The 23,555-nt window shown below is 42.5% G+C and overlaps 1 protein-coding gene across 2 annotated transcripts in view; it reads right to left on the reverse strand.

The window, feature by feature from the left end:
• Rnf217 (ring finger protein 217) overlaps positions 1-18,784 on the reverse strand; it is a 135,856-nt gene extending 117,072 nt beyond the window's left edge. For both annotated transcript variants that reach the window (XM_027947355.2, XM_071613066.1), the window contains exon 1: positions 17,607-18,784. In XM_027947355.2, coding sequence (XP_027803156.2) covers positions 17,607-18,488 — 882 coding nt within the window. In that variant the 5' untranslated portion in view covers positions 18,489-18,784. The remainder of the gene's footprint in view (positions 1-17,606) is intronic.
• Positions 18,785-23,555: the final 4,771 nt, after the last annotated feature.

Raw genomic sequence — 23,555 nt, forward strand, 5'->3', positions numbered from 1 at the left:
TTTAATAAAATAACAATGCTTTAGTTCTCCCTCCCTCTAATTCCCTAATACTAATTGCATATTAAAGAACTAATTCTCTAAACCTTGCCTATGGTGAAAGATAGTAAGTCTCAGTTAGTGGAAGAAAAGATTTCTCTATGTAACAAGTTTGTGATTCACAAACCACCAGTGATTCAATATGTGCTTCAATTTGTTTTTCCAGAAGAGGTGAGAAGATTAATAGCAATTCCTCCATAATGTTTCACCTACAGTCTTATGATCAAATGCAGACATTTCATGAAATGACCGGGGGGGGGGGGTAGTAATAGTCTACAGCCACAGATCAACATGCTATTTGTTACCCAGACTGTGAGCAGACTGCTTGCTTGACCTTGGCCTTATTACCACCCTGAACAAACCAACTGGGCTCTGTTTCATCTATCTAGATTATAACATACCAAAAGGATATAAGAACAATCCAAAAGTTGCAGTGATTTTCTTCTGCATCTTAATTTTAATTCCATCTTGTTAACTGGTCATATAATAACATTTTGCTATCACTACTCATTGTAAAAGCAACATCTCAGAACTGGCTTTTTATTTTTGAAAATTTTTGTTCAGCATTACATGATCCTGGGCTTCTATATTTATTTTGACAATTTGTTTTAACAACTGTTGTAAGTGAAAAGACCCCTCACACAGCCACAGCAACACAGCACGTGTTGCCTATGCTTACTCAATCCTTCTACTGAAGTTTGTGTCTCACCTATTAGTTATGCAAAGACTGCTGCTGAAATTCAGCTAGATCTACAACTTCCCTGATGATTATCAACTGCTCTTACAACTAAAAATAGTTTTTAACTTTTGAAATTACATACAAGTGATTTAAAAATCTCTCTGAAATTCTTCATTTGGATGATTTTTAACAGGAAAAGACTGTTTCCAAGCTTTTGAAGTCTTAGATATGCTAGTGATTTTTAAAGAGAAAAGCATGACTGAACACTTTTGTTCAAAAGTCTTGAAAACAAATACAAGCAAACCTTAGGGGGAAAATGCTATCTTTTCAGTGTTTTCCTCGCAAGCATTCCTTCTGAACTCTTCCTTCGACTTCAGGGTGAAGTCTCAAAGACTCACAAAGTGACATATTAAAACTCAGAACAACAACAATGTGGAAAATGGTAAACCCCATGACTATCTATTTTGGTTAATTCAAATTACACCTGAAACACAAACTCAATTGGAAATGAATATATTTAGATTTTTAAAACTCAACATCAGTAAATATTCCTCTTGTGACACAAATAACTTTGAAAACTGGATAGGCAGACAGATAGTATATATATATATATATATATATATATATATATATATGCGCTTGTGTATGTGCATGTGCACAATCGTATGTACACACATATAATTTTAACCTAGAGTACCAACACATACACAGAATATTTCTTTGTTTAATTTTAGGAGCCTTTCATTTTCAGTGTTTCTTTCAGAAACAATCTTAGGAAAAAAATGATAGCACAGGGCGAAAAAAATCAACATTTTGGGTAAAACTAGTTAAAAGTAGGATTAAAGGAGAACTCTTGGGCTTGTGCCTAACACCAGGGCATCTCTGGCAGGAGACGAAACTTTGCATTTTCCACCTAGGTCACACATTCATACAGAAAAGTAGGGATGGCAATCTAAGCACATCAAAGTCTCTTCTGATTTTCGCCAACAGTTTTACTTAGACATAAACTATTAATTAACTAAACTCAAAACATTAGGAAAAACAGCTTATAGTCAATTGTTCCATTTTCCCTGCTGTTTTAAATTGTTAGGCAACCAGTGGGAAAAGATGTGGTGACTGAACTTGCCACATACAACTCAGGGCTGATGAGCCTCACCAACAATGAGCATGGGCGACGATCACGTGAGGAAATACGCCAAAAATGAGCACCACTAAAAGGGAAGTAATTTGCTATGGAGCCTATAATTAGCTTCTGAATCTTATAGTAGGGAATATTATTGAGGCAAATGGCTTAGGAAGATTTTAAAAGGGATTAGTCATTCGTGTAAATGAATTAGAGCAGAATTCAGTTACCTGAGCCAGGTGAAAAAAGGAAAAGGGAAAAAAAAAAAAAAAAGCCCACGTCATAAAAGCAATATATCCTCTCTATTTTAGGATTCACAGATCCTTAATCAGGAAGAAACTTTTGAGTACAAACTACACACTTGTGGAAATTTAAAGAGTTACCTACTCAAGAAGACATGAATCACAGGTAAAATCATCCACACAAACTAAAATATCATAAGCAATAAAAATTTGACAGTGGTTCAGTTTAACACAGATAACCAGAATGGATAATTCTAATGTGTCATTAAATGGTATACCATTTTTCTATAGAATGTGCCTGTGCTTAAAAAAAAAAAAAAAAATCTATTACATCAACTCTTTTTATGCAGAAAATATTCCTAAACTTTTCAAAATAATATTTTAACTACCATTAAGCTAAAATTTTGATAGGATGAAAAGAAAGTTGTATTGTTCAGAATAATTTTAAATGGAGCTAATAAGAATAATTAGAAGATGACCCGCACCCTGATATATTTCATTTACAATGATATAATCTAAGACATTTAATTCTAAAAGATAATAACTTTTACATAAGCTTTGCTTAAAACCAAGGGAATCCTTACAATAATTCAAAGGTAGAGTACAAAAAAGAATGCAACACTAAAGTATATTAAACAGTATAATGATACAAATTGGAAATACATTCAACTAAATGATTGACATATTTTTTAATCAGACCAAAATTCAGGCTTCAAAGTTTTACTACATAAGTTCACAACATTCCTTATTGTTTTGTATGGTAGTTCTAAAACAGAGCTCCAGAACCTTTGACATAGGCCCATAAGAAGTTGGGGTTCAGAGTCCTTCCACTTGAATCTGGGCAGATTGCTCTGCTCAAGTGATGCTGAGGGACTTCCAAGTTAAGACAGAAAAGATCATGCAGCTTCCACCTGGCTCCCTTGGTCACTATCTCTGGGGAAAGCCAGTGTCCAAGGAAGAAGCCAGAGACTGCCATGCTGGCAAGACCACATGCAGCATTCTGGTAGAGAGCCACAGCTGAAGTCCCTGACAACGGCCAGCATCAGCTGCCAGCCAAGCGAGTGAGCGGACATCTGACTACAACCCCATGAGAAGCCCCAAGCGTGAACTGACCAGCTGAGCCCTTCCCAAATTCCTTATGCACAATGTCATGGTCAAAATAAAATAGTAGCCTTAAGCCCCTGGGTCCTAGCGAATTTGTTAAACAGGAGGCACTGTACCAGAACAGGGATTATAATTAAAGACATACCTCAGTGATAGATGAGATGCTACAGGATAAAGACTCCAGCCATGACATTTCATTGCATTCGAAATTGAAATATACTGTGCAACAAGATGTCACAAGTTCATACTCAATAATTTACCTTACTTTTTCTACCAACCTAAGCATACTGTCATTTATTTTTAATCATTCCCTCAGTCTTCAACAAATATTTACTGAACACCAACCCTGCTCTGGGCTAAGTGCTACATGCTAGCTATGAAAGCAGCTCAGAAAATATCGGACGGAGTGGGGAGGGGGTGCCACAGAAAATTAATCAAACATCAATCACCACACAAACATATAATTACACGAAGCGAAAAATACAATGCTGACAGAGTAAGAAGGACTCTAAAAGCATTAAGAGCAGGACGGGTTCAGGCCTGAGACCTAAATCCAAGACTTCTGAAGGCTGAGGAGCAATTACCACACTATGGTTGGAGAAAAGAGAGCTGAAGTGCCAGAAGGCAGTGAGAGGATCAGAGGTCAAGTCTTTTCCGCAGCGCTAGGAAGTAGGAACTGTGGATAAGGTAGTGGGAAAGTCTTACAGGGTTTTAAGCAAGATAATTAAGTATTGAATTTTTCATTTTAAAAGATCATTTTGGCCATCTGTGTTGGCTTTGTATTACAAAATACCTGAGATAATCAACTTAAAATGAAGAAAGTTTTATTTGGGTTCACAGTTTCAGAGGTTTCACTGTGTGGTCACTTGGGCCCTGTTGCTTTGAGCCTGCAGCAGCATAATACATCATGGTTGGAGCTCACAGCAGAAGAGGAAGCAAGAGAGAAGGGACAGGTTCCCAATTCTTCCTTGAAGGACATGCCCCCAAGGACCTAGTTTCCTTACACTAAGTCCCACCTCCCCAAAGTTCCACGACCCCTCAACAGTGCCACAGGCTGGTGTCCAAGCCTTTAACACATGGGCCTTTGGAGAACATTCAAGATCCAAACTACAGCACTATCTACTCCAACAGTTTACATATTGACAACACCAGCCTGTGTATCAATTACATATGGAAAACAGAAGTCCATGCCAGGATACTCATTCCATACCTACAACACACAAAGAGCCAGAAAATTAATCAACATCAACAACAAATCACTAAGTTCTTCACACACACACAAGCTTCTTAATACAACGCAGCACAGAACTGAAAAGAGGCCACTCACATACAGTGAAATAAAAAAGAATCTCACAGCAAGATTCCTGTGTTGTTTGGTAACCTCAAGAGGGCTACCCAAGAACAGAGGAAGCCTGTGTAATCCAGATACAGGGGGTCAAGGAGAATTCTCAGAAAAATGTTTATGTTCAGTCTAGAAGAATGAAGACGTATAGAGAGGCAAGGAGAGCTGGAATCACAAGGAAAAAAAAAAAGATTCCCCTAAGATAGAAGTTCAGGCCACCACAGGGAAAGTCTCATAATTCTGAATGTCATGAAGTGTTCAAAGAACAAAAAGAAGTTGAATAACGGCTACAAGCTGGAGGGGTACTTGATGAAAAACAAAGCATGGAGAGGTGCAAGGAGTCAGATCACGCAGGGACATGTAAACACTGCTGTTCAGTTTACATTCTACCCTCAAAGCCAGAGCCCCACAGTGAAAGGCAAGGAGAAGAGTGCCAACAATGGTCTCGCATTATATAAAGAAACCTCCGGCTTCAGTGTGGAGAACAGAATGGAGACAGTCAAGGTTGGAGCACTTGGACCAAAGGGGAAGTTGTTGTTAGAAAGCAGGAAGTGGTGGTGGCCTGAGCAAGGGGAATGACAGCAGAAAGACAGAAAGGTAGAGAAGAATACAGAAATATTTTTAGGATGCAGAATTGAAAGGTAGGTGGTGAGACAGAGGAAAAGTTCAATGATGACCCCAGATTTCAGATCTGAGTACAAACTGGTGGCAACAGGGAATCCCAAAGGAGGAACAAGGTTTCAGGAGTGTGGAAGAAGAGGGAACTAGATTTGAGAGGTTAAGTAAGTTCAAGTTGTCCATGGGTGGGACATCCAACCATAATTGGAGATGGTTGTATGGTACTTAGGTAAAGAGGGTGATGGAGCTAGAAATGAAGATTTGGGAATCAATGGCTCACAGGTGTTATCTAAAACCATGGGAGAATATGAGATGACCCACTAAGAGTGTTTAAAGTAAGAAAGCATATAAGGCCATCTGGACACAAACTTTAAGACATATTTAAATAAGAGAAAGCTCAAATGAAAACAGAAATAATAACCAAAAAGTACAGGAGGAAACAAGAGCATATATTGCCATTAAACCTGAGCCGTAAGCCAAACATGCTTTTCTAAACTGGACTTCTGTTGATTTTCTTAGATGAGGCTAAGTTTGGTAGAAATTAAGTTTCTGACAAACATAATTAAATTTCTTCTCTTGCTCTGATTAGAAGACTTGTGATTTTGTACAATACAGACATTAACTTGAAAGGAAAGGAAGTTTATTAATACTAATCTTTCCTATAATAAATTTCCAAAACGTAAAAAAGAGCCAATGGATCTGAATTTAAATCCCACTTTCGATGTCGCCCAGCTTTGTGACTTTGAGCAGGTTACTGAATGTCTCTGGCCTTGAGTTTCCTCATAAAGCACTGTACTACCTACAGTACAGAATGGAGTTGTCCCTGCTCTCTTGAACCCACTCTAATCCGAAGGCCAACTCCAACACTGCTGATACAAGCAGCCCTGCTCATGGTTACCAGTGACTTCCTTGTTGGGAAATCTGTTGGCCAATGTCAGTGTTCATCCTGTTAGAACTCAGAAGCACTGGACACAGAAGATTCCTCCTCCCCTTTTGAAACACCACCTTTGTTTGACTTATGGGTAAGTACTGTATCTCATTCTATTCTTGCCTAACTGGCCCTCTCGCTTTTCCTAAACAACCTTGTTGGTTCTTTCATACATTCCAGATTCCACATCTGTACACACTGATATGCTCAGGTTCAATCCTCATTTCTCCTTCTCTATCTACTATCACTCCCAAGGTGATCTCATCCAGTCTCATGACTTTAAGTTCCATCTACATGCAATCAATGTCAAATTTTTATACTATATTCAGATCTGTCTTCTGAATGCCAAACACTAATGACCTACAATATCCCCCTGTGAATGTCTAAAATGGCATTTCAAACTCTGTACTTCCTCTCATTCTCGTCCTCTTACAATATTACTCTATGAAATGGTGACCCCATTTTGCTAATTGCTTGGGCTCAAAACCCAAGTTATCCTTAACTCATTTTCCTTCATCCCATATGTATACTAAAACATGAGGAATGGGCAGATTAATTATTTTGGATAAAACATATTAAGAGGAAAAGCAATGTGCTTAATAAAAGGTTAGCTGATGTCCCAGGAGTGGTTTAATAAAAACTCCGAGAGAGGAAGCAGAAAAGAGATCCAACAGGTGTCTGTTCACTTTAAGAAAAGCTTTTTTAGATAAAGCTGGGAAAATACTGACAATAAGGCTGTAAGATGGTTCTTTGAGGACATTTAATATAGTTATAAAGTATTTTGTGGTGGTTCACATACTTGTACCCAATAAGTATTTGTTAAATGCCTAAGTGGTACACTAATAAGTAAATAAGTTAATTATAATTAATTAGCCTCAGCTATCTGTCTACACTGCCCATCAAAAACTCTTTATACAGAGCTGAGAATTCAAGTCCTAATGATCTCCTTTTATGTCTCCCATACCAGGAATATTAGAAGAGTTTTCAAGTATAAAAGCAGCTCTACTCTGGGAGAAATTTTAAAAAATCATACTCTAAAGATATTGATTTGATTCCTTAGGTCAGTAGTATTTTCGATATAATTTGCAATCTTTTAGAAAACAGAGCGCAACCCAGGGTGTCTCTATACCATGAAGAGACAACTGGTAGGGAAGAGAAATACCCATGTAGCAGGAAGATCAAGTTCTGCTGGCCCACAGAGGATTTCTCTGCAGAAATTGAATGCCAATTAAAACCAGATTTTAAAAAAGCAAAGGAAATTATTAAGAGAAATGAAGAACAGAGAGGAGAGGGAAAAGGGGGCCTGAGTAAGGCAGTTGTAAAAGCAAATGTTACTGTACCTCTCTCCCTGAATGATACATACACACACACAACACACACACACACACACACATACACAGGCATGTACATATCAATTTAATACACAAAACTATATATTTATGTACACCTTAATTCTCACTTCCAAAATTTGTAGAGTGACTTTAAAATAAATTTCAGTCTTATTCTTCACACTTTTAGGACTAGCAAAATCACACCTGGCATGATAGCATCTGTAAACTCACATGCGTATTGAATGCCATGATTTCTAAAAATATTCAGGTTGCTTTACGTTTTACAGAAGTGAAAAAAAAACCCATGTTACGCATGAAGATCTGGATGACTTAGAGACCTTAATAACAGAATATATTAGCTTTGGCCCCAGATCACTGATTCTGAAGTGACTATAATAGCAGTCATTTTACGACATTACCATCCAGCAGCTGTTTAGCTCACAATCTGCAAAAGAAATGTTCTGCTCATCTCTATTAATACTCATTGGACAGGTGTATGCATTCCAAGTTACATCCATCTGCCAATTCCCTGGCACTTTTAAGCAGAGTGGTGAAACCACAACAGCTGCTACCTTTACCATGCCCTTTAGCATGCTCAGTTCTTTCCTTTATCTAAAGTATGGATTATAAAATTTCATATTAAAAATACATTTTTATCTAAACCAAATTCATAAAGGAAATACATTTGCAGAGGATTTCTAAAAAGAGCAATAGTATTCTATGGAACAAAGAAGGCTGCATTCTTCCTAAGAGAATGTGGGGAAGGCCACACCAGCTGAGAAGGTCAGCCGTAGGAGAGCTTGGGAACCTGCAGGAGACTGCAGATATTCCTGGGGCTGTGTGCGTCAGCCATTTTTGTGGAAATGCACTTCCAGGCTGTAGTATGAAGGATGTATGTTTCCAAGGCAATGTACACCAAGGTTACTTCCACTATCTCTGTCTTGATGCACTGTAGCCTCTAAATCAACACCTAATGTGGCAGCAGAGTTCTAATTCACCAGTTCAACCCTTCACTGGGGCAATCAGAAACTACTGCAGTGTAAAGTCATTCCACTAGGAAAGTTCCCCTAGCTCCACTCACAGTGATAACTGGAGAATATTTGTGCTTTGAAAAAATAAAAGAGCACAGAGATATTTAAGTCAACTGTTAGTTTTGTACTGAAATATTGATGACACCTACCCATCAACCTTTTCAATATAGTCCGTCCCTGGAACTACTGGAAATAGACTTTATCATTGAAAATTTTGCATTCCTATTTTCCAAGTTCATATCTTCTTTCAAAGAACTCAGCATCTCCTTTTAGAAGAAAATTCATTTAACCAGGCAATATTCCAACTCACATTTAATATGCATTTTAAATGTTTGCATAAAATGCTTACTAGAGACTCTGCTTTATTTTCTTAAATGATGTTAAATAATGTATTAAGTACATGGCACAAACTCAAAAGAATCTGAAAAAAGTCAAATAGGTATTTAAGTTTATCATCCCCCACCCCCATCCCAGTCATAAAAACTTTGAAAGTTAAGAATTGACATATTTGCTTCTGTTAAACTTAAAAAAAAAAAAAAAAATTAATGAGAAAGAAAGAGCTCACCATGCCTCTTTGATTCAGTTCAACAGGGCAGCAAAACAACCATGCAGTTGGAGGTTGTTGTTTTGCTCTGGTGCCCCTAGGTTACTATGGATCATTGCCTGCCATTATAGTTCATTGATGAGGAAATTAAGGCATAGAAGGTTTAAGTGGCAGGGAAATAGAGATCCTTTGATGCCAAGAGACCTCAGCATTGAGTCAAATTAGAAATTTTAAAATCACAAGCCTCTTTTTATCCAACTGAAAAAAGGCTAATTTTTATGTCAAAAGTTCATCTAAACTCTTTTAATCCTAATTTAAAAAACAAATTTAGTAAACCTTTGATTTCAGTTTTTGTCTTATCATCTTAAATATCAAGAAGTGCAAGGTAGAATTTAGTTCAGAGGTAGAATACCACTTTCCAGCCTTGGTTTCTGGGGCAACCTCAGGTTCTTCATAAATTCAATAACTATTAGTTGCACATCTATTGTATGCCAGACAACCCCGTGGATACTAAAGATGAAAAAGTGAAAAAAGCATGTGAAAACTCCTGTCCTCAAGGAACTTGACTAATTCAGTACAAGACAGGGCATAATTCCTACTATGGAGAAAATAAGAACCAGGAAGAGAGATAAGGGGTGAGTGCAGGGTCAGTGAAGACCACAGGGTGTGATATTTGAATAGAGCTGAAAGGAGGGAGGAATGGAGAGAGAAAGCAAAGGGACCAGAGAGGGACATATTAGGGACAGGAAGCAGCAAGTATAAAAGACCTGAGGTGGAAGTAGTCCTGGTGTTCAGGACTTGCTGCTTATTATTTTAGATAATGTATATTTTTCTTTATAGAAATTTCTGTCAAATGTGTTGGGAGGAGGTCAGGAATACACATGTAATAAACACTGTAGACAAGTTTCAGATACTATGTCCTTTCAAAGGAATTTTTGTGGGTACATGTTGCAATGACCACTGGATTCACCTTGCTACGTCCCCCTTCACCTGCCCATGTCTTCTGCATTACAAATCAAAAACTAACTTCCAAAAGCTAACTTAGGGTGATTAAAAAGAAAAAAAAAAGCAATTTTTTTTTTTTTTTTTTTTTTGAGGAAAACGTCCACCTCAAGTAAATCAAATTGACTGGCAGAGTACCCAAGCCATAACGCCCACCTCCTTTCAACTTTTAAACTCACTGATACTTGAATCCTGCATTTAACATTTAAGTGCTACCTGGCCTTGTTATTTTGTTGACATCTCATTATATGCTACTTTGTATTATTATTGTGTACACATCTGCTCTCACAGTGACTTCTCTGGAGCAAGGCCCATATTTGGGGAATGTGTGAAATCCACCACAGGGCTTTGCACGTGGATAGCAGCAATATCTGTTTGATGGTGATGTCATAGAAACAACCACAACAAGCAGCAGACATTCCTCCTGTTTGAAGTATCTGTTTGTGGATAAAGCCTGAAAGAGACATCATCGTCTCTCATAGGCCTTTGGATAATCTCAGAAGTTTGGCCAAGTTACTGTTCGTGTAACATTCCATTTTGTCTAAGTTTCCCTCTGCATTTTCAGCTGGGCAGAATACACACTTTCAGCCTAAACCCAGGCATGGTCTAACCACAAAACATAGAAAAACCACACTGTATGAAACCCTGTTCAGTTCACTTTAATCAGTGTTAAACACTACTATGTGAAAGGGACTCCACGTGAAACTATTAGTTTCAAACTACAAGACATTGTCCAGACAGTCTAGCAAGACAGACATGTGAAAAACAACTTCAGTGCATGTATGATAGGAAGAAGTATTTTGAAAAGTCTATAAGCAGTGGCTTAGAGGATGAGGTAAGGCTTCACAGAAGAGCTGGCACCTGAACAGACAGGGTTTTGAAAGATGAATAGGCCTGGGACAATCAGACACGGGATCAAAGGGCATTACGGATTGTGCAAAACACTGGCTGCAACATCACAGATTGAAAATGGCTGGAAGAACACATTCACCACCAGTAAAGGAAAACTGCTCTGTTTCTCAAGCTTTCCAAGAAAAGAAACATACTCTCAAAGAAGAGGTGAGGAGGAAAGTTCCACCAGTACTTGCTAGTTAAATCTCTTACTTTGTTTTGCTCTTTCTGTTTTGTTTCTCTCTTAAAGAAATGAAGTACTGTGTTGGCTTAAAACTTAAGTGAAGAAAAGTACTTCAACTGTACTGTAGAAAAAGAAAACAGAAAGTGGACAAGAGCCAAGAAGTAAATATATAAGAAGTAAATATATGTATATATTTACTTTCACTTTTCTGGAAAATATGAAGGGAACACAATTTGGAAATCAGTTATCATGGAACTGAAATACTAATTCCAACCCTTTTCTTCACTAGGTCCATACATGTTTATCTTGTGCCCACTGCCTGTTAGTATCTGGGATACCAGGCCAATGAGGCAGTCTCAATGCCCTCCTCTGAGCAAGCTCTTGCTTGCAATGTAGTAAAAGAAATAAGTAGAAGGCAACTCATTGTGTACCTTGCTCCTACAGATGCCAACCAAAACCTGAAGCTCAGAGCAGAGTTAAATTCCAGTCAAGTAAACCGTTGAGAACCAAACACACTTAAGCAAAAACTATGAAATAAAAATTTCATAGAGGTCTTTGTTAGGTCAGTGGCCATGCAGGAAAGGAACATCAATCAAGTCTAGCAAGTCTGATTGCCTGTCAATCAGCAGGATCTCCTGGCTAATGCCTGTCAATCAGCAGGACCCCCTGGCCAATCCTGGAGTTCAGCCAGCTCCCCTGACCAACTTCAGCAGGACAAGGGACCCTAAAAATCCCCTTTCCTGCCCCAATCCCTTCCCTTCCTGCCGTGAGCCCCATAAAATCTCAGGCCGGTGAGCTCCCATGAGGTTTCTCCTCAGACCCTTCTCCTGTCCACTCTGTGGTCTGATTGAGTTCGGCCTGGGAGTGATATCTCAATAAAGCCTCCTCCTTCGGTGGCCTTTTCAAATCTGCCTCCTTTGGTTGCTACCTGCCTCGCCTGATCTTACATCTGGTGCTGACACCCGGGAAGGGATTTGGGGGCTTCTCCCTCAGGGGATTAAGTCCATCCCTTCCCCCTTGAAACGAACCGGGAAATTTCTAAGCTGCTCTTTCTGGGCCAACAGGAGTAGGGTAACTTCGCTTCCCCTGACCTTCCAGACCCTTTCCGTCGTCCGCAGGGTCTATCCATAAGTCACGTGCGTGCCATAGGCCCTGCCCGTTCTGTTCAGGGCTCCTCGAACTGTGGAGACATCCCAGTCCTCCTGAGAGCTTCCTGATCCCTTTGGGCCCGTGGAGGCCCAGGGACACCTCAACCTCCGCCTGGCCCTTATCCGTTCCTCAGGTGAGCGCGAGCCGAATTTGGGATGCCTTTTTCTGTTCCCACTCACCCCCAAGGGTGCCGGAAGGTCATGGGAAACACGAAATCCTCTTTGGACCCCACAACCCCTTTGGGCTGTTTATATACAAATTTTACCAAACTAGGACTTGCTCAAGTCCTGCGCCTTAAACATCTGGTCTTTTATTCTACTGTGGCCTGGCCCCAGTATGAATTGGACAATGGGTCAAGATGGCCCCGAGGGGGAACATTTGACTTTCAAGTCCTCACTGATTTAGATAACTTCTGTAGCCTGACAGGGAAATGGGTACAAATTCCTTATATTCAGGCTTTTTGGGACATCCACTCCGGTCCCACCTTCTGTTCTATCTGTTCTACTGCCCAAGTTTTCCTTGCTAGAGAAAATCCTAAAACTCTCTCCCATTGTTCCCATTGGTGGGAAGACCCTACATCCTTTAGGTCTCAACAGCTGACATGGACAGTCCTACCCCAAGGCTTCAGGGCCAGTCCCCATCTCTTTGGGCAGGCCTTGGCATGGGACCTAACTGCTTGTGACTTGGGGGATAGCACGCTCTTACAGTATGTGGATGACCTCCTCCTATACAGTTAATCACTTAAGGCTTCCCAAACACACTGTTCAGTTCCTCAATTTCCTGGGGTCCCAGGCTATCGAGTCTCTCCAGCCAAAGCCCAGCTTACTACCTCTTCAGTTACCTATTTAGGTGTACTTCTCACTCCAATCTCTAAAAGCCTGACAACGGACAGGATTCAAGCTCTCCGTGACTTGCAGCCACCTGAAACAGGGGACTACCTCCTTTCCTTCCTGGGTCTGGCAGGTTTTTTCAGGCATTGGGTTCCTAACTTTGCACTTCTCGCTAAACCTTTGTACCAGGCAGCTAAGGAGACTCCTCACGGGCCCCTTACCTCCCCTAAACTAGTAGCCAATTCCTTTTACAAGCTCAGGGATGCTCTTACTTCTTTTCCCACTCTTTCTCTTCCTAACCCTAACCATCCTTTTCACTTCTTTACGGATAAAAGACAGGGTATCACCACTGGCCTCCTCGCTCAACCAATTGGACCCTCCTATAAGCCGGTGGCATACCTCTCCAAGCAGCTTGACTCTACGGTTCGGGGATGGCTACCATTCCTCTGAGCACTGGCAGCAGCAGCAGAAATAACTAAGGAAGCCCTAAAACTTATTTTGCTCCAACCAATAACTGTATTTTCCACTCATCAACTGCAGGACCTTTTAAACCATAAGTGTCTTCCTCTTCTGAGCCCTTCAAGAATTCAAGAATTCCACTTCCTCTTTATAGAGAACTCCACCATTACCCTCTGTTCTTTGTCTCCTCTCGATCCAGCCACACTCCTCCCTCTATCCCAGGCCCCCTCAAGTGCTAACCACTCCTGTCCACAGGTGCTAGAGGCCCTTTGATCACCCCATGAGGACCTCTTTGATGACCCACTTCCCTCACCTGACTTAACCATTTCTGTGGATGGCAGTTCAGTGATGGGCTGTGACGGACACCGTAGATCTGCATATGCAGTACTCACTGCTGCCTCAATTCTGAAAGCCGGCTTCCTTCCTGAAGGAACCACCTCCCAGAAGGCTGAACTTTTCTCACTTATCAGGGCTCTTACTTTATCCAAAGGCAAACAGGTTAACATATATACAGATTCCAAATATGCCTTCCTAATTGCTCATTCATATTCAGCTATTTGGAAGGAACGAGGATTCTTGACCACAAAAGGATCACCAGTGGTCAATGCCTCTCTCATCTCCAAGCTCTTACAGGTACTACAACTGTCATCACGAGTGGCCATCATACACTGCAGAGGACATAAAAATCCCTCTGACCCTATAGCTATAGGCAACAACAAAGCAGACTCTATAGCCATGGGAACTAACAACAAAATTCTCAGCAGCTTCTATCTTATTTTTATCCACCACAATTAAGCCTAAGTATTCTCCACAGGAACGACAGGACCTAATAACCCAAGGTGGCCATTTCAGGAAGGATGGCTGGATTTTCCTGGGGGATAAAATTGCCCTCCCTAAACAGCAAGCTTACAGCCTATTGATGGACATACATAACTCTCTTCTTATTGGCCCCAAGCCCCTTTTCCAGTTTTTACAACCCCTCTTCTACTTCCCAGGAATGAGAACCACCCTCCAGCAGGTCCACTGGGCTTGTTCTGTCTGCTCTACAGTATCCCCACTAGGGGGCATCAAACCTAAACTCCCTACACATCAGATGAGAGGCCACCAACCAGGCAAAGACTGGTAGATTGACTTCACTCACATGCCTAGGCACAAAAAGCTGCGCTACCTACTTACTTTGGTTGATACTTTTTCAGGTTGGACAGAAGCCTTCCCGACCTCCAGGGAAACTGCTGACACCGTCGCCTCCATCCTCATTGAGCAGATCATTCCCAGGTTTGGACTTCCCGCCACCATTCAGTCAGACAATGGTCCAGCCTTCAATTCTCAGGTTGTTCAACTAGTTTCCAAAGGCTTCAACATCACTTGGAGGCTCCACATCCCTCACTGACCCCAATCCTCTGGTAAAATTGAGAGGGCTAACGGCATTCTCAAGGATCATCTCACTAAACTTGCTATTGAACTCAGACTGCCCTGGCCCAATCTTCTGCCATTGGCCCTCACCCGAATTCAGGCAACCCCTAGAGCCCCCTCAGGCCTTAGCCCCTTTTAGCTGCTCTATGGGTGCCCTTTCTTAATCAACCAAAACTTTCCTGTCACTCCTCCTCCCCTTGTGTCCTACCTGCCCTATCTCACACTTCTACATAAACTCCTAAGGGAACACGCAGACGGGTGTCTTCCTGCACCATCTGTTACTTCTGTCCCAGCACAACCAGGAATTGAATCGGACCCTCTTCAACTGGGTGACATAGTCTTAACTCGAGAGCTGCATCCTCAGTTGTTGAAACCTTGCTGGACAGGACCCCATACAGTCATACTTGCTATCCCAACGGCAGCTCTTGGGCCACTCCCCCGGTACCATGTCTCCTGCCTTAAAAAAAGCACCTGTTCCAAATGTCCAGTCCTGGACTTCCACCATGTTGGGGCCCACCAAACTCAAGATTTCTTGCCAACCCTCTCCTTGTATTACTAATCATTAATCTCTCTCAAGCTTCTATCCCAACCCATAGATGGTGTTTCTACATCCAAGCGACATGGCAGCAGGATGGCACCACCAGCTCTCAGTTTATGGGTCAAGGCGATTGCCCTTTCACTGGCTGTAATTGGGCCGTCACCCTTAATATTACTGGATTCAACCAGGCCACCTCGTCCCACTTAAGTTCAGCAATGCTATGCTTCATAATACACCAAACTGAAGAATCCTGTAAGCACTGGCCTGACACCTATGGCGGGTGCCCTTATACTTCATGAAAGAAACATTTCCTACATAAGTTTGTTATGAGAATCAAGCGTATACCAAATTAACTATTTGGGACCCATGGGACCCAAAATGGGCTTCTGGTGTTGATGGTAAATTTTATTCTTGGGGTTTTGCCAAACACCCCTCAGCCTCTATCAGAATATGGAGAACTTATATACAAGTGTTCCCTCAAATTCACATAACCATCCAGGAGCAAGAGAAGGAACTCCAACACCAGCTGGATACAGTTGCCCATCCTAAAGCTGACCCTTTCTCATGGATGGCCCTAATCATCAGGGCCTTCAGCTTCTCAATTTGTCCAAAGTTAATAACATTTCAGACTGTTTCCTCTGCGCAGGTTTGGATCATACTCCATTAACCGCGATTCCCATTGATTTTCTGCTCAATACCTCAACTAGACCCCAAGGACCCCCCTCTCCAGCCTTTGAGGAAGTACCTCTTTTTTGTAATTCATCAGGGAATTTCTCTTGCTGCTACACTTCCTCAGTTAAGCACCCTGTGACCAGATTGTTCGAATTTCTTCCTTAACCTTGCTCCACCTGGGTTCTTTTTCTGGTGCAATGGTACCCTAACAAAAAATCTAAGCCTCAACATGCTGTTTGCTTTTTGTGTTCCTTCCACATTGGTCCCCCAATTAACTCTGTACAGTGAGACTGAATTAACATGGCTTGTTACTATCTCCCTTTCCAGGACTTGTTACTACCTCCTTTTCCAGTCTTTCTACCACTAGTAGTTAGACTTTCCCTGGCCTCCTCCCTTGCTGCCTCTGGACTCGGGGCAGGAGGACTTGGTTATGCAGTAACCGCTACTCAAAAGCTTGAATAACAACTTCAGGAAGCAGTAGAGGCATCAGTCGCTTCCCTACAAAGGCAAATAACATCTCTTGCCCAAGTCTCAGCTCTAGATCTTCTGACAGCAGACAAAGGAGGAACCTGCCTGTTCCTGAAAGAAGAATGCTGCTATTATATCAATGAAACTGGATCGATCGAAGAGAATGTTGACACCCTCCGTCATTTGGGTGAAAGGCTTAAACAGCAACAATCAAATGACCCTTGGCCAGGCTGGCTAAACTCAACCCTCATTGCGTGGCTGACTCCCATTCTCACTCCTATAGTAGTAATAGGACTTCTATTAATGATTGCTCCCTGCCTCCTCAGGTTAGCTCAAAAGCGCTTGAGTGAAATTGCTAGAGTGACCTACAACCAGATGCTCCTACACCCCTGCAGTCGCCTACCCACCGAACCTACACGGGAGCCATCCCCTTGCCCCAGCCCCCTAAGCAGCAGGAAGTAGCTAGACGAAATTAGCTGACCTGTATCACCAAAAAGGCCCAAAGGCCCGGGATGTTAGGTCAGTGGCAGAGACTGCAGCCCACGAGGGAAAGGAAACATCAATCAGGCGCCAGCCAAAATGCCTGTCAATCAGCAGGATCTCCTGATTAATGCCTGTCAACCAGCAGGACCCCCTGACCAATCCTGGAGTTCAGCCAGCTCCCATGACCAACTCCAGCAGGACAAGGGACCCTAAAAATCCCCTTTCCTGTCCCAATCCCTTCTCTTCCTGCAGTGAGCCCCATAAAATTCCATTCCAGTAGAGCTCCCACTGTGGTTTCTCCTCAGACCCTTCTCCTGACCACTCTGTAGTCTGATGGAGTGATATCTCAATAAAGCTTCCTTCGGTGGCCTTTTTAAATCTGCTTCCTTTGGTGGCTACCTGCCTCGTGTGATCTTACAGTCTTCATTAATGTGTGCTGTCAGCTCTTCCCTTAGTAGGTAGCTTGAAAGGGGACCTCCTTGCCAGAGATTTGAAATGATGAAAGGGAAGCAGAGAGAGTACAAAAAAGGTGACATTACCTGGGAGCTCAGGTAGACTTTGAGGCACTCATCGCACACGGCCTTCTTGCAGCAGGGCAGGGGCTTGATGGGTTTGTCTTCCAGGCACACCCGGCACATCAGCACCGTGAGGGGCGCATAGGGATCACCTACCCCGCCCAGGCCAGAGTAGGGTGGAGCTCCTAACAGGCCCGGCACAGAGAATGGCTCGGGCGCCAGGTAGAACTCCAGCTCGATGCTGCCGCCGTCGGGGGAAAGGGGGTCAGCTGGGAGTGACAGCCTGGGGCTGGGGAAGGAGGACTGGGGGTTGGAGGTGTTGGGCACCTGCGGAGCCCCAAGTGGCGATGCCGGTGGCGAGAGCTTCTCTGCGGTGGGGACCTCCGGCAGGTCGCTCTCCACGCAGTACACAGAGCAAAAGACTTGTCTCTTGGCTGGGGGCAGGCGCCGCTGACCCAGCACGTCCAAGACCACTCCATCGGGAGCCACGGCGTGGGTCCTGGGCTCCGTCTCCTCCCTGGGGGACGCCTCCTGCTGTTCATCCCCTCTCTCTTTTCTGTCCCCAGCTTCCTCCTCCTCTTCCTCCTGCTTCAGCTGCAGTTGCAAAGTCTGGGGATTGAGGGGCCCGGTGAGTGCCAGTCCCGCGGGCTGCCCGAGTGCTTGGCTCTTCCTCCACTCGGGCGCTCCCCGGCTCCTCGTGGGCTCCGGGGCGCTTGTGTCCGCACAGCTTGGGTCGCTTCCGCAGCCGCCGCCGCTCGACTCCGAGGAGTCGCCGCGCGGCCCGGGAGCCCCGGCGCTGTCCCCCCGCGGCCTCGGGGACTCAGGGTGGCCCGCGGAGCCCCCGTCCGGGTCCCGCGCCTCCTGGGGCCCGCCGCCGCCGCTCACCGTGCTCTGCTCCTCGCCCATCGCCGCCCGCGGCCCGCGCCGCCGCTGCCCATCCAGCCGCCGGGACCCCCACCCGGCGCCGGCGGGCAGCGGGGGCAGCGGCTCGGCTCCACTCGCGGCTCCGCTTCTGCTTCCGGGTCCCTCCTCCGGGGCTGGGACGCCCCAAGCTCCCTCCAGGGAGCCCGTGCTCCCGGGCCGCGGTGCGTGGGGAGCCCGGCCCGGCCCGCCGCTCCTCCTTCTCGTCCTCTGGCGCGGCCAGGCACCGCCTCGGGGGCGCGGAGGGCCGCTCGCTCGGGGCGCGGGGGCGCCCGCCCCACATGCAGGTTGGGGCGGTGCCGCGGCCCCCGCGAACCCTGGGCGGGGCAGAGGAGTCCCAGAGGAGGCGGCCGTCAGTCCCGCGCCATCGCGGGTCCCGGCGGCGGGACGCGGGGCCGGGGGGCGGTGGTCGGAGAGTCTAGGGGCCTGTGGCGCCGCGGCTGCGCGCACCAGTAGGTGCTGGAGCTCGAGCCAGCCGCCTGGGCCCCTGGGGGAGAGGCCGGAGCGGGCGACCTCCCTCTCCTCGAGCTTCACCTAGAGCCCTCCTCGCCACCCCTCACCCCACCCCTGTGGCGCACACCTCCCCACACGTACACACGCGCGTAGGCACCCGCGCACACACTCACACACCCGAGTGGGTGTGATCTAAAGAGCTGAGATGCGCTCTGGCGCCCAGAGTTCACACTGGGTCTCAACAAAACCCTTCAGGTCAGGCAGACTCCCCTTTGGGCTACACATTAAGTAGAACTTCCTACAAAACTACTGAATATTATTGCGAGCTGGAACTAAAAAAGGCTGACTGCTTAAGGATGTTGGATTGGAAGACACAATGCTAAGGATTATTCAAAATGCTGTTATATACTAGTGTTTTCTGCCCAGTGAGGCAAGAAGGATCTTTGAAACCCACAAGAAATCCAAGAAGCACTTTCAATCTACTTCAGCTGGAAGTAAGGACAAGGGCTAATAACTGATCAGCGATTTATTCCTTTTTTTTTTTTTTCTCTCTCTCTCCCCAGTGTTCTCTCAGGAAATTTTGTATGTGTGTTTCTTTGATTTTTTTTTCCTAAACCTTTTTTAAATGGGCAGCACAAGGTAACTATATGATCTGGCCTAATTAATAAATTGGATCATTGGTGGAAATCGTGAGGAGTTTCGTTAACATAACCACATTCATCCCCAAAACTGTTTCCAGGACAACAATTATATTTGAGCCAGAACTTAATTATGTGTTGATCTATCTTTATTATACAGGAAGTATTAGTCACCCATACACTGGTGTATTTTAGTTCCCTAAAGCCAATGAAAACATTTTTGGGAAACCAATCTTTGGTGGGGTTTTTTTGTTTTGTTTTGTCTTGTTTTTTTTTTTTTTTGTTTGTTTGTTTGTTTTTTGTTTTTTTTAAACTTTATCTTGGGAAGGAATTCAATTTACACATTCACGTGATAGGAAGGAGCTGTTAGGTGTGTAGAATTTTTTATTCTATCTTGAAGTTGTTATTGGTTTTAAAAAAATATTTTCCAAATTAGATGCAAATGTCATCAAGGTGACTAGCTGTACAGTACTAAGAAAGCAATGTTAACACCAAAGAATATTTCCATCATATGTATCCAATGCTCAGGTGCACCTGGAAGGGATAAATTTGATCACTCCAAGTGCCATATCATTTATTGGTCTGACACATGAATGGCAAATTCTTATTTTGAAGATGAAAATTTTTTTCCATCTTTGCTCAATGATTTCCTCATAACTGTTGTGTTTCTCTGAAACATGCCCTTAGTTCCCAGTGCTTATTGTTTATTTTTGTAAACTTTTTCATTGCTGTGACCAAAAGACCTGAAAAGAACAACTTTAGAGACAAAAAAAAAAAAAAAAGGTTATTTGGGGGCTCACCGTTTCAATGGTCTCAGTCCATACATGGCTGATTCCATCACTCTAGGCTCCAGGTGAGGCAGAACATTATGGCAGAAGAGTGTGGCAAAGGGAAGCAATTCAGAACATGGCACCAGGAAGCTGAGAGACTTCCCTGGGTATGCCCCCAATGACCTACCTTTTTTCAGCACACCCTACCTGTCTGCAGTTAACACCCAGTAAATCTCTATCAGAGGGTTAATGCACTAATTCGTTTTAGGTTCTTATAACCCAATCCTTTCACATCTAAGCTTCTTGCATTATTTCCCACATGAATTTTGGGGGGATACCTCACATTTAAACTATAACATAGGGACAAAAAGCCCACTTACGTGTGACTTTTGTATGTGCTATGTCATAAACTTCTCTCCCTGCTCTTTCCAAATGGACATTTTTTTAAAAATCCATTTTCCAGATGAGAACAGGCTGAGAATAAGGCCAGAGTAACAATAATAGATACAAAAATGTATGTTTCCCAACATCTGTAAAAATCAAACCGCTCAAAGTCCCATAATTTTGTGTCTCCCTCCCACACACACTTGTCACTGGAGTTCTGAGAACTTGATCTTCCAGTATCCACTTTGTTCTTTATCCCATAGGTTTCAGCTCTCTGGAAGTGGCTTCTCTTGACACGTAACCAACTATAAGTCATTGTTGGGATTCCTGAATGCTGCCCATAACTTCGGTTTCAATGGACTCCCCTTTTCTTTGCCATGACTTCTCTCTTACAGGATTTAGCTGCCCTTTGTGAAAATAAAACCATGCTGTTCCCTATATTCACCCTTCAAGTAGACCCAGCACTGAATTTAGGACCCAGCACCCCTGACATCCAGTTTGGGGCATGCAAAATCCCAAAAGTGGAGAAATTAGTTGAAAGACATAAGGTCAAAAAGGTGGTTCTAACATCAGTTTCTTCAGAATGCACAAAGCATCAGTGATGATTGCACTTATGGGATTTGTGGTGCAAACCTGTAATCCCAGCAACCCAGAATGCCAATGCAGGAGGATTTCAAGTTGGAGGCTAGCCTCAGCAAGGCCCTATCTCAAAATAAAAAATAATAAAGGGCTGGGAATGTTGCTCAGTGGCTAAGTACCCCTGGGTTCAATCCCTGGTACCAAACAAACAAAAAGGATTGACTGAAGATGGAGTTACTGTAGTAAAAACTCCACTTACCTCCCACAAACTTAATGTTCTCAAAACTTGAACAATGTGTTTGATGGTAGGCTCTATAAAATGTTAGTATAGCAAATCTCAATAATATTCTGCCCCTACCAGTTTCTCAGCACGTCCTAATCTGCAATGAACTATGTAGACTTCAATATCAGAAGACTACCTCAGATCTAGAATTGTCAGTTTTAGAAGTGACAGGCAATTGCTTTTGATCATTATTGAATGCTATTTTTTTCTGCTGCCACCTTTCTTATCTTGGCTTTTAAACATAGCTTGGTTTTGGCCCCTTAATTTTTTTTATGCAAAAATTAACTAGACAATTAAAAAGCCTAGATTTATTAACTTTTAGAAAAATGATATGACATATGAGAAGCTATGAATCATTTTACTTTTTCATGTTAAAGCTAAAATGAATTTCTTATTAACTGTTGAGGAGAAGGAATACACAACATTTTAAGACCATGAAACATTGTATAGAAAATATCTGACTTATTTGTCCACAACAGTCCCTCAATTAGCAGAACATGCAAAAAGAAACAGAAATGCTTTAATTAAAAGAAATCTGTGTTCTGAAGAGGAATAAAGGAGCAGAATGGCTTCTGGGCCTACTTCTGAAAAGTCCTCCTCTCCTATCTTCCCCCCACCCCCTTCTTCTGTGGAAGAAGAAAACCTGGAATCCCAAAAGAAGTGGAAAAGAGAACATACCATTTCACTTTATTTTCCACCCAAATCACGAAGAAAAATCCAAACAGCAAAATTTATGGAAAAGTTACTCTGACAAAGCAGTGTAATTTGTTCAGAATCTAAAAGTAACAAATGTCCGAATGCTCATGAAACAGAAGAAACTAAGAGAGAGGAAGAAGAGGAGGAGGCAAGAGAAGGGACGGAGAAGGGGAGGTTGGGAGTGGGGAAGGATTTTACCTACTCTCCAGTACTCTAAATAACTGTTTAAAGCACTTAATACATTGGTGTGTTTGATTCTTATGTTTGCATCTGTGTGTATAAAATGTATATGAAATTTTAATACTTTTTCTTCTGCTTTTCTTCCTTTTCTTACTTAGTGCTGTATCCTGAACCCTTTCATACTACAAATATTCCTTTACATGATCCTGAATTGTGACCATATAACATTGACTATATACACTATTGTGGTAACTTATTTAACCAATTCTACTGTACTCAAAATAGATCACTTATAATTTTAATAAAGTGTTTAACATTCATGTCATTTAAATGTTTTATATTAACCTATAACATAACCTTTGTGTACATTCTTAATATACAATAGGAAAAAAAGTCCTAACAATTAAATTGCTGCAGAAAACGGTGGACAACTTGGAAGACTTTTGATACATATCATCCCAGAAATTTAGCATGAATTTATAATCCAATCAATAGTGTGGGTATAAGATAGCACTTGAATCATTCTAAGGAGATTTTTTTATGCATAATATGACAATTTTAATCAGTGGATACTTCTTTAAGATAAAAAGGATAATCTAATATTAACTCTCAATCCTCCTCTATTTATACTTTAACATGTATGTTAATGGTTCTCTGTTACTAAGGTTAGGATTCTGACAGCATCCCTTTCTCATCTCTTTTGAATTTCTTCTTTATCTCTTCTAATGACAATAGTGTTGTAATCAATTAAACTTAATCATCATTAATACTTTTAAGCCCACAGTGCAAATTATCAATTTCTGCTCTAATAATGGACATGAACAGAAAAGATTTTTTAAAATATTTTTAGTTGTAGGTGGACACAATACCTTTATTTTATTTTTATATGGTGCTAAGGATCAAACCCAGTGCTTCATGCATGCCTCATGCAAGTGCTCTACTGAGATACAACCCCAGCCCCCAATGAAGATTTTTTTAAAAGAGTAAAACAGTTTTAACTCAATGAACAGAAAAATAGGTTAATTATTAAAGATGGTTATTTGCATTAATGTTCACGACAAATTAAGGT

This window comes from Marmota flaviventris, chromosome 6 (genome assembly GCF_047511675.1).
Source record: "Marmota flaviventris isolate mMarFla1 chromosome 6, mMarFla1.hap1, whole genome shotgun sequence".
NCBI lineage: Eukaryota > Metazoa > Chordata > Mammalia > Rodentia > Sciuridae > Marmota > Marmota flaviventris.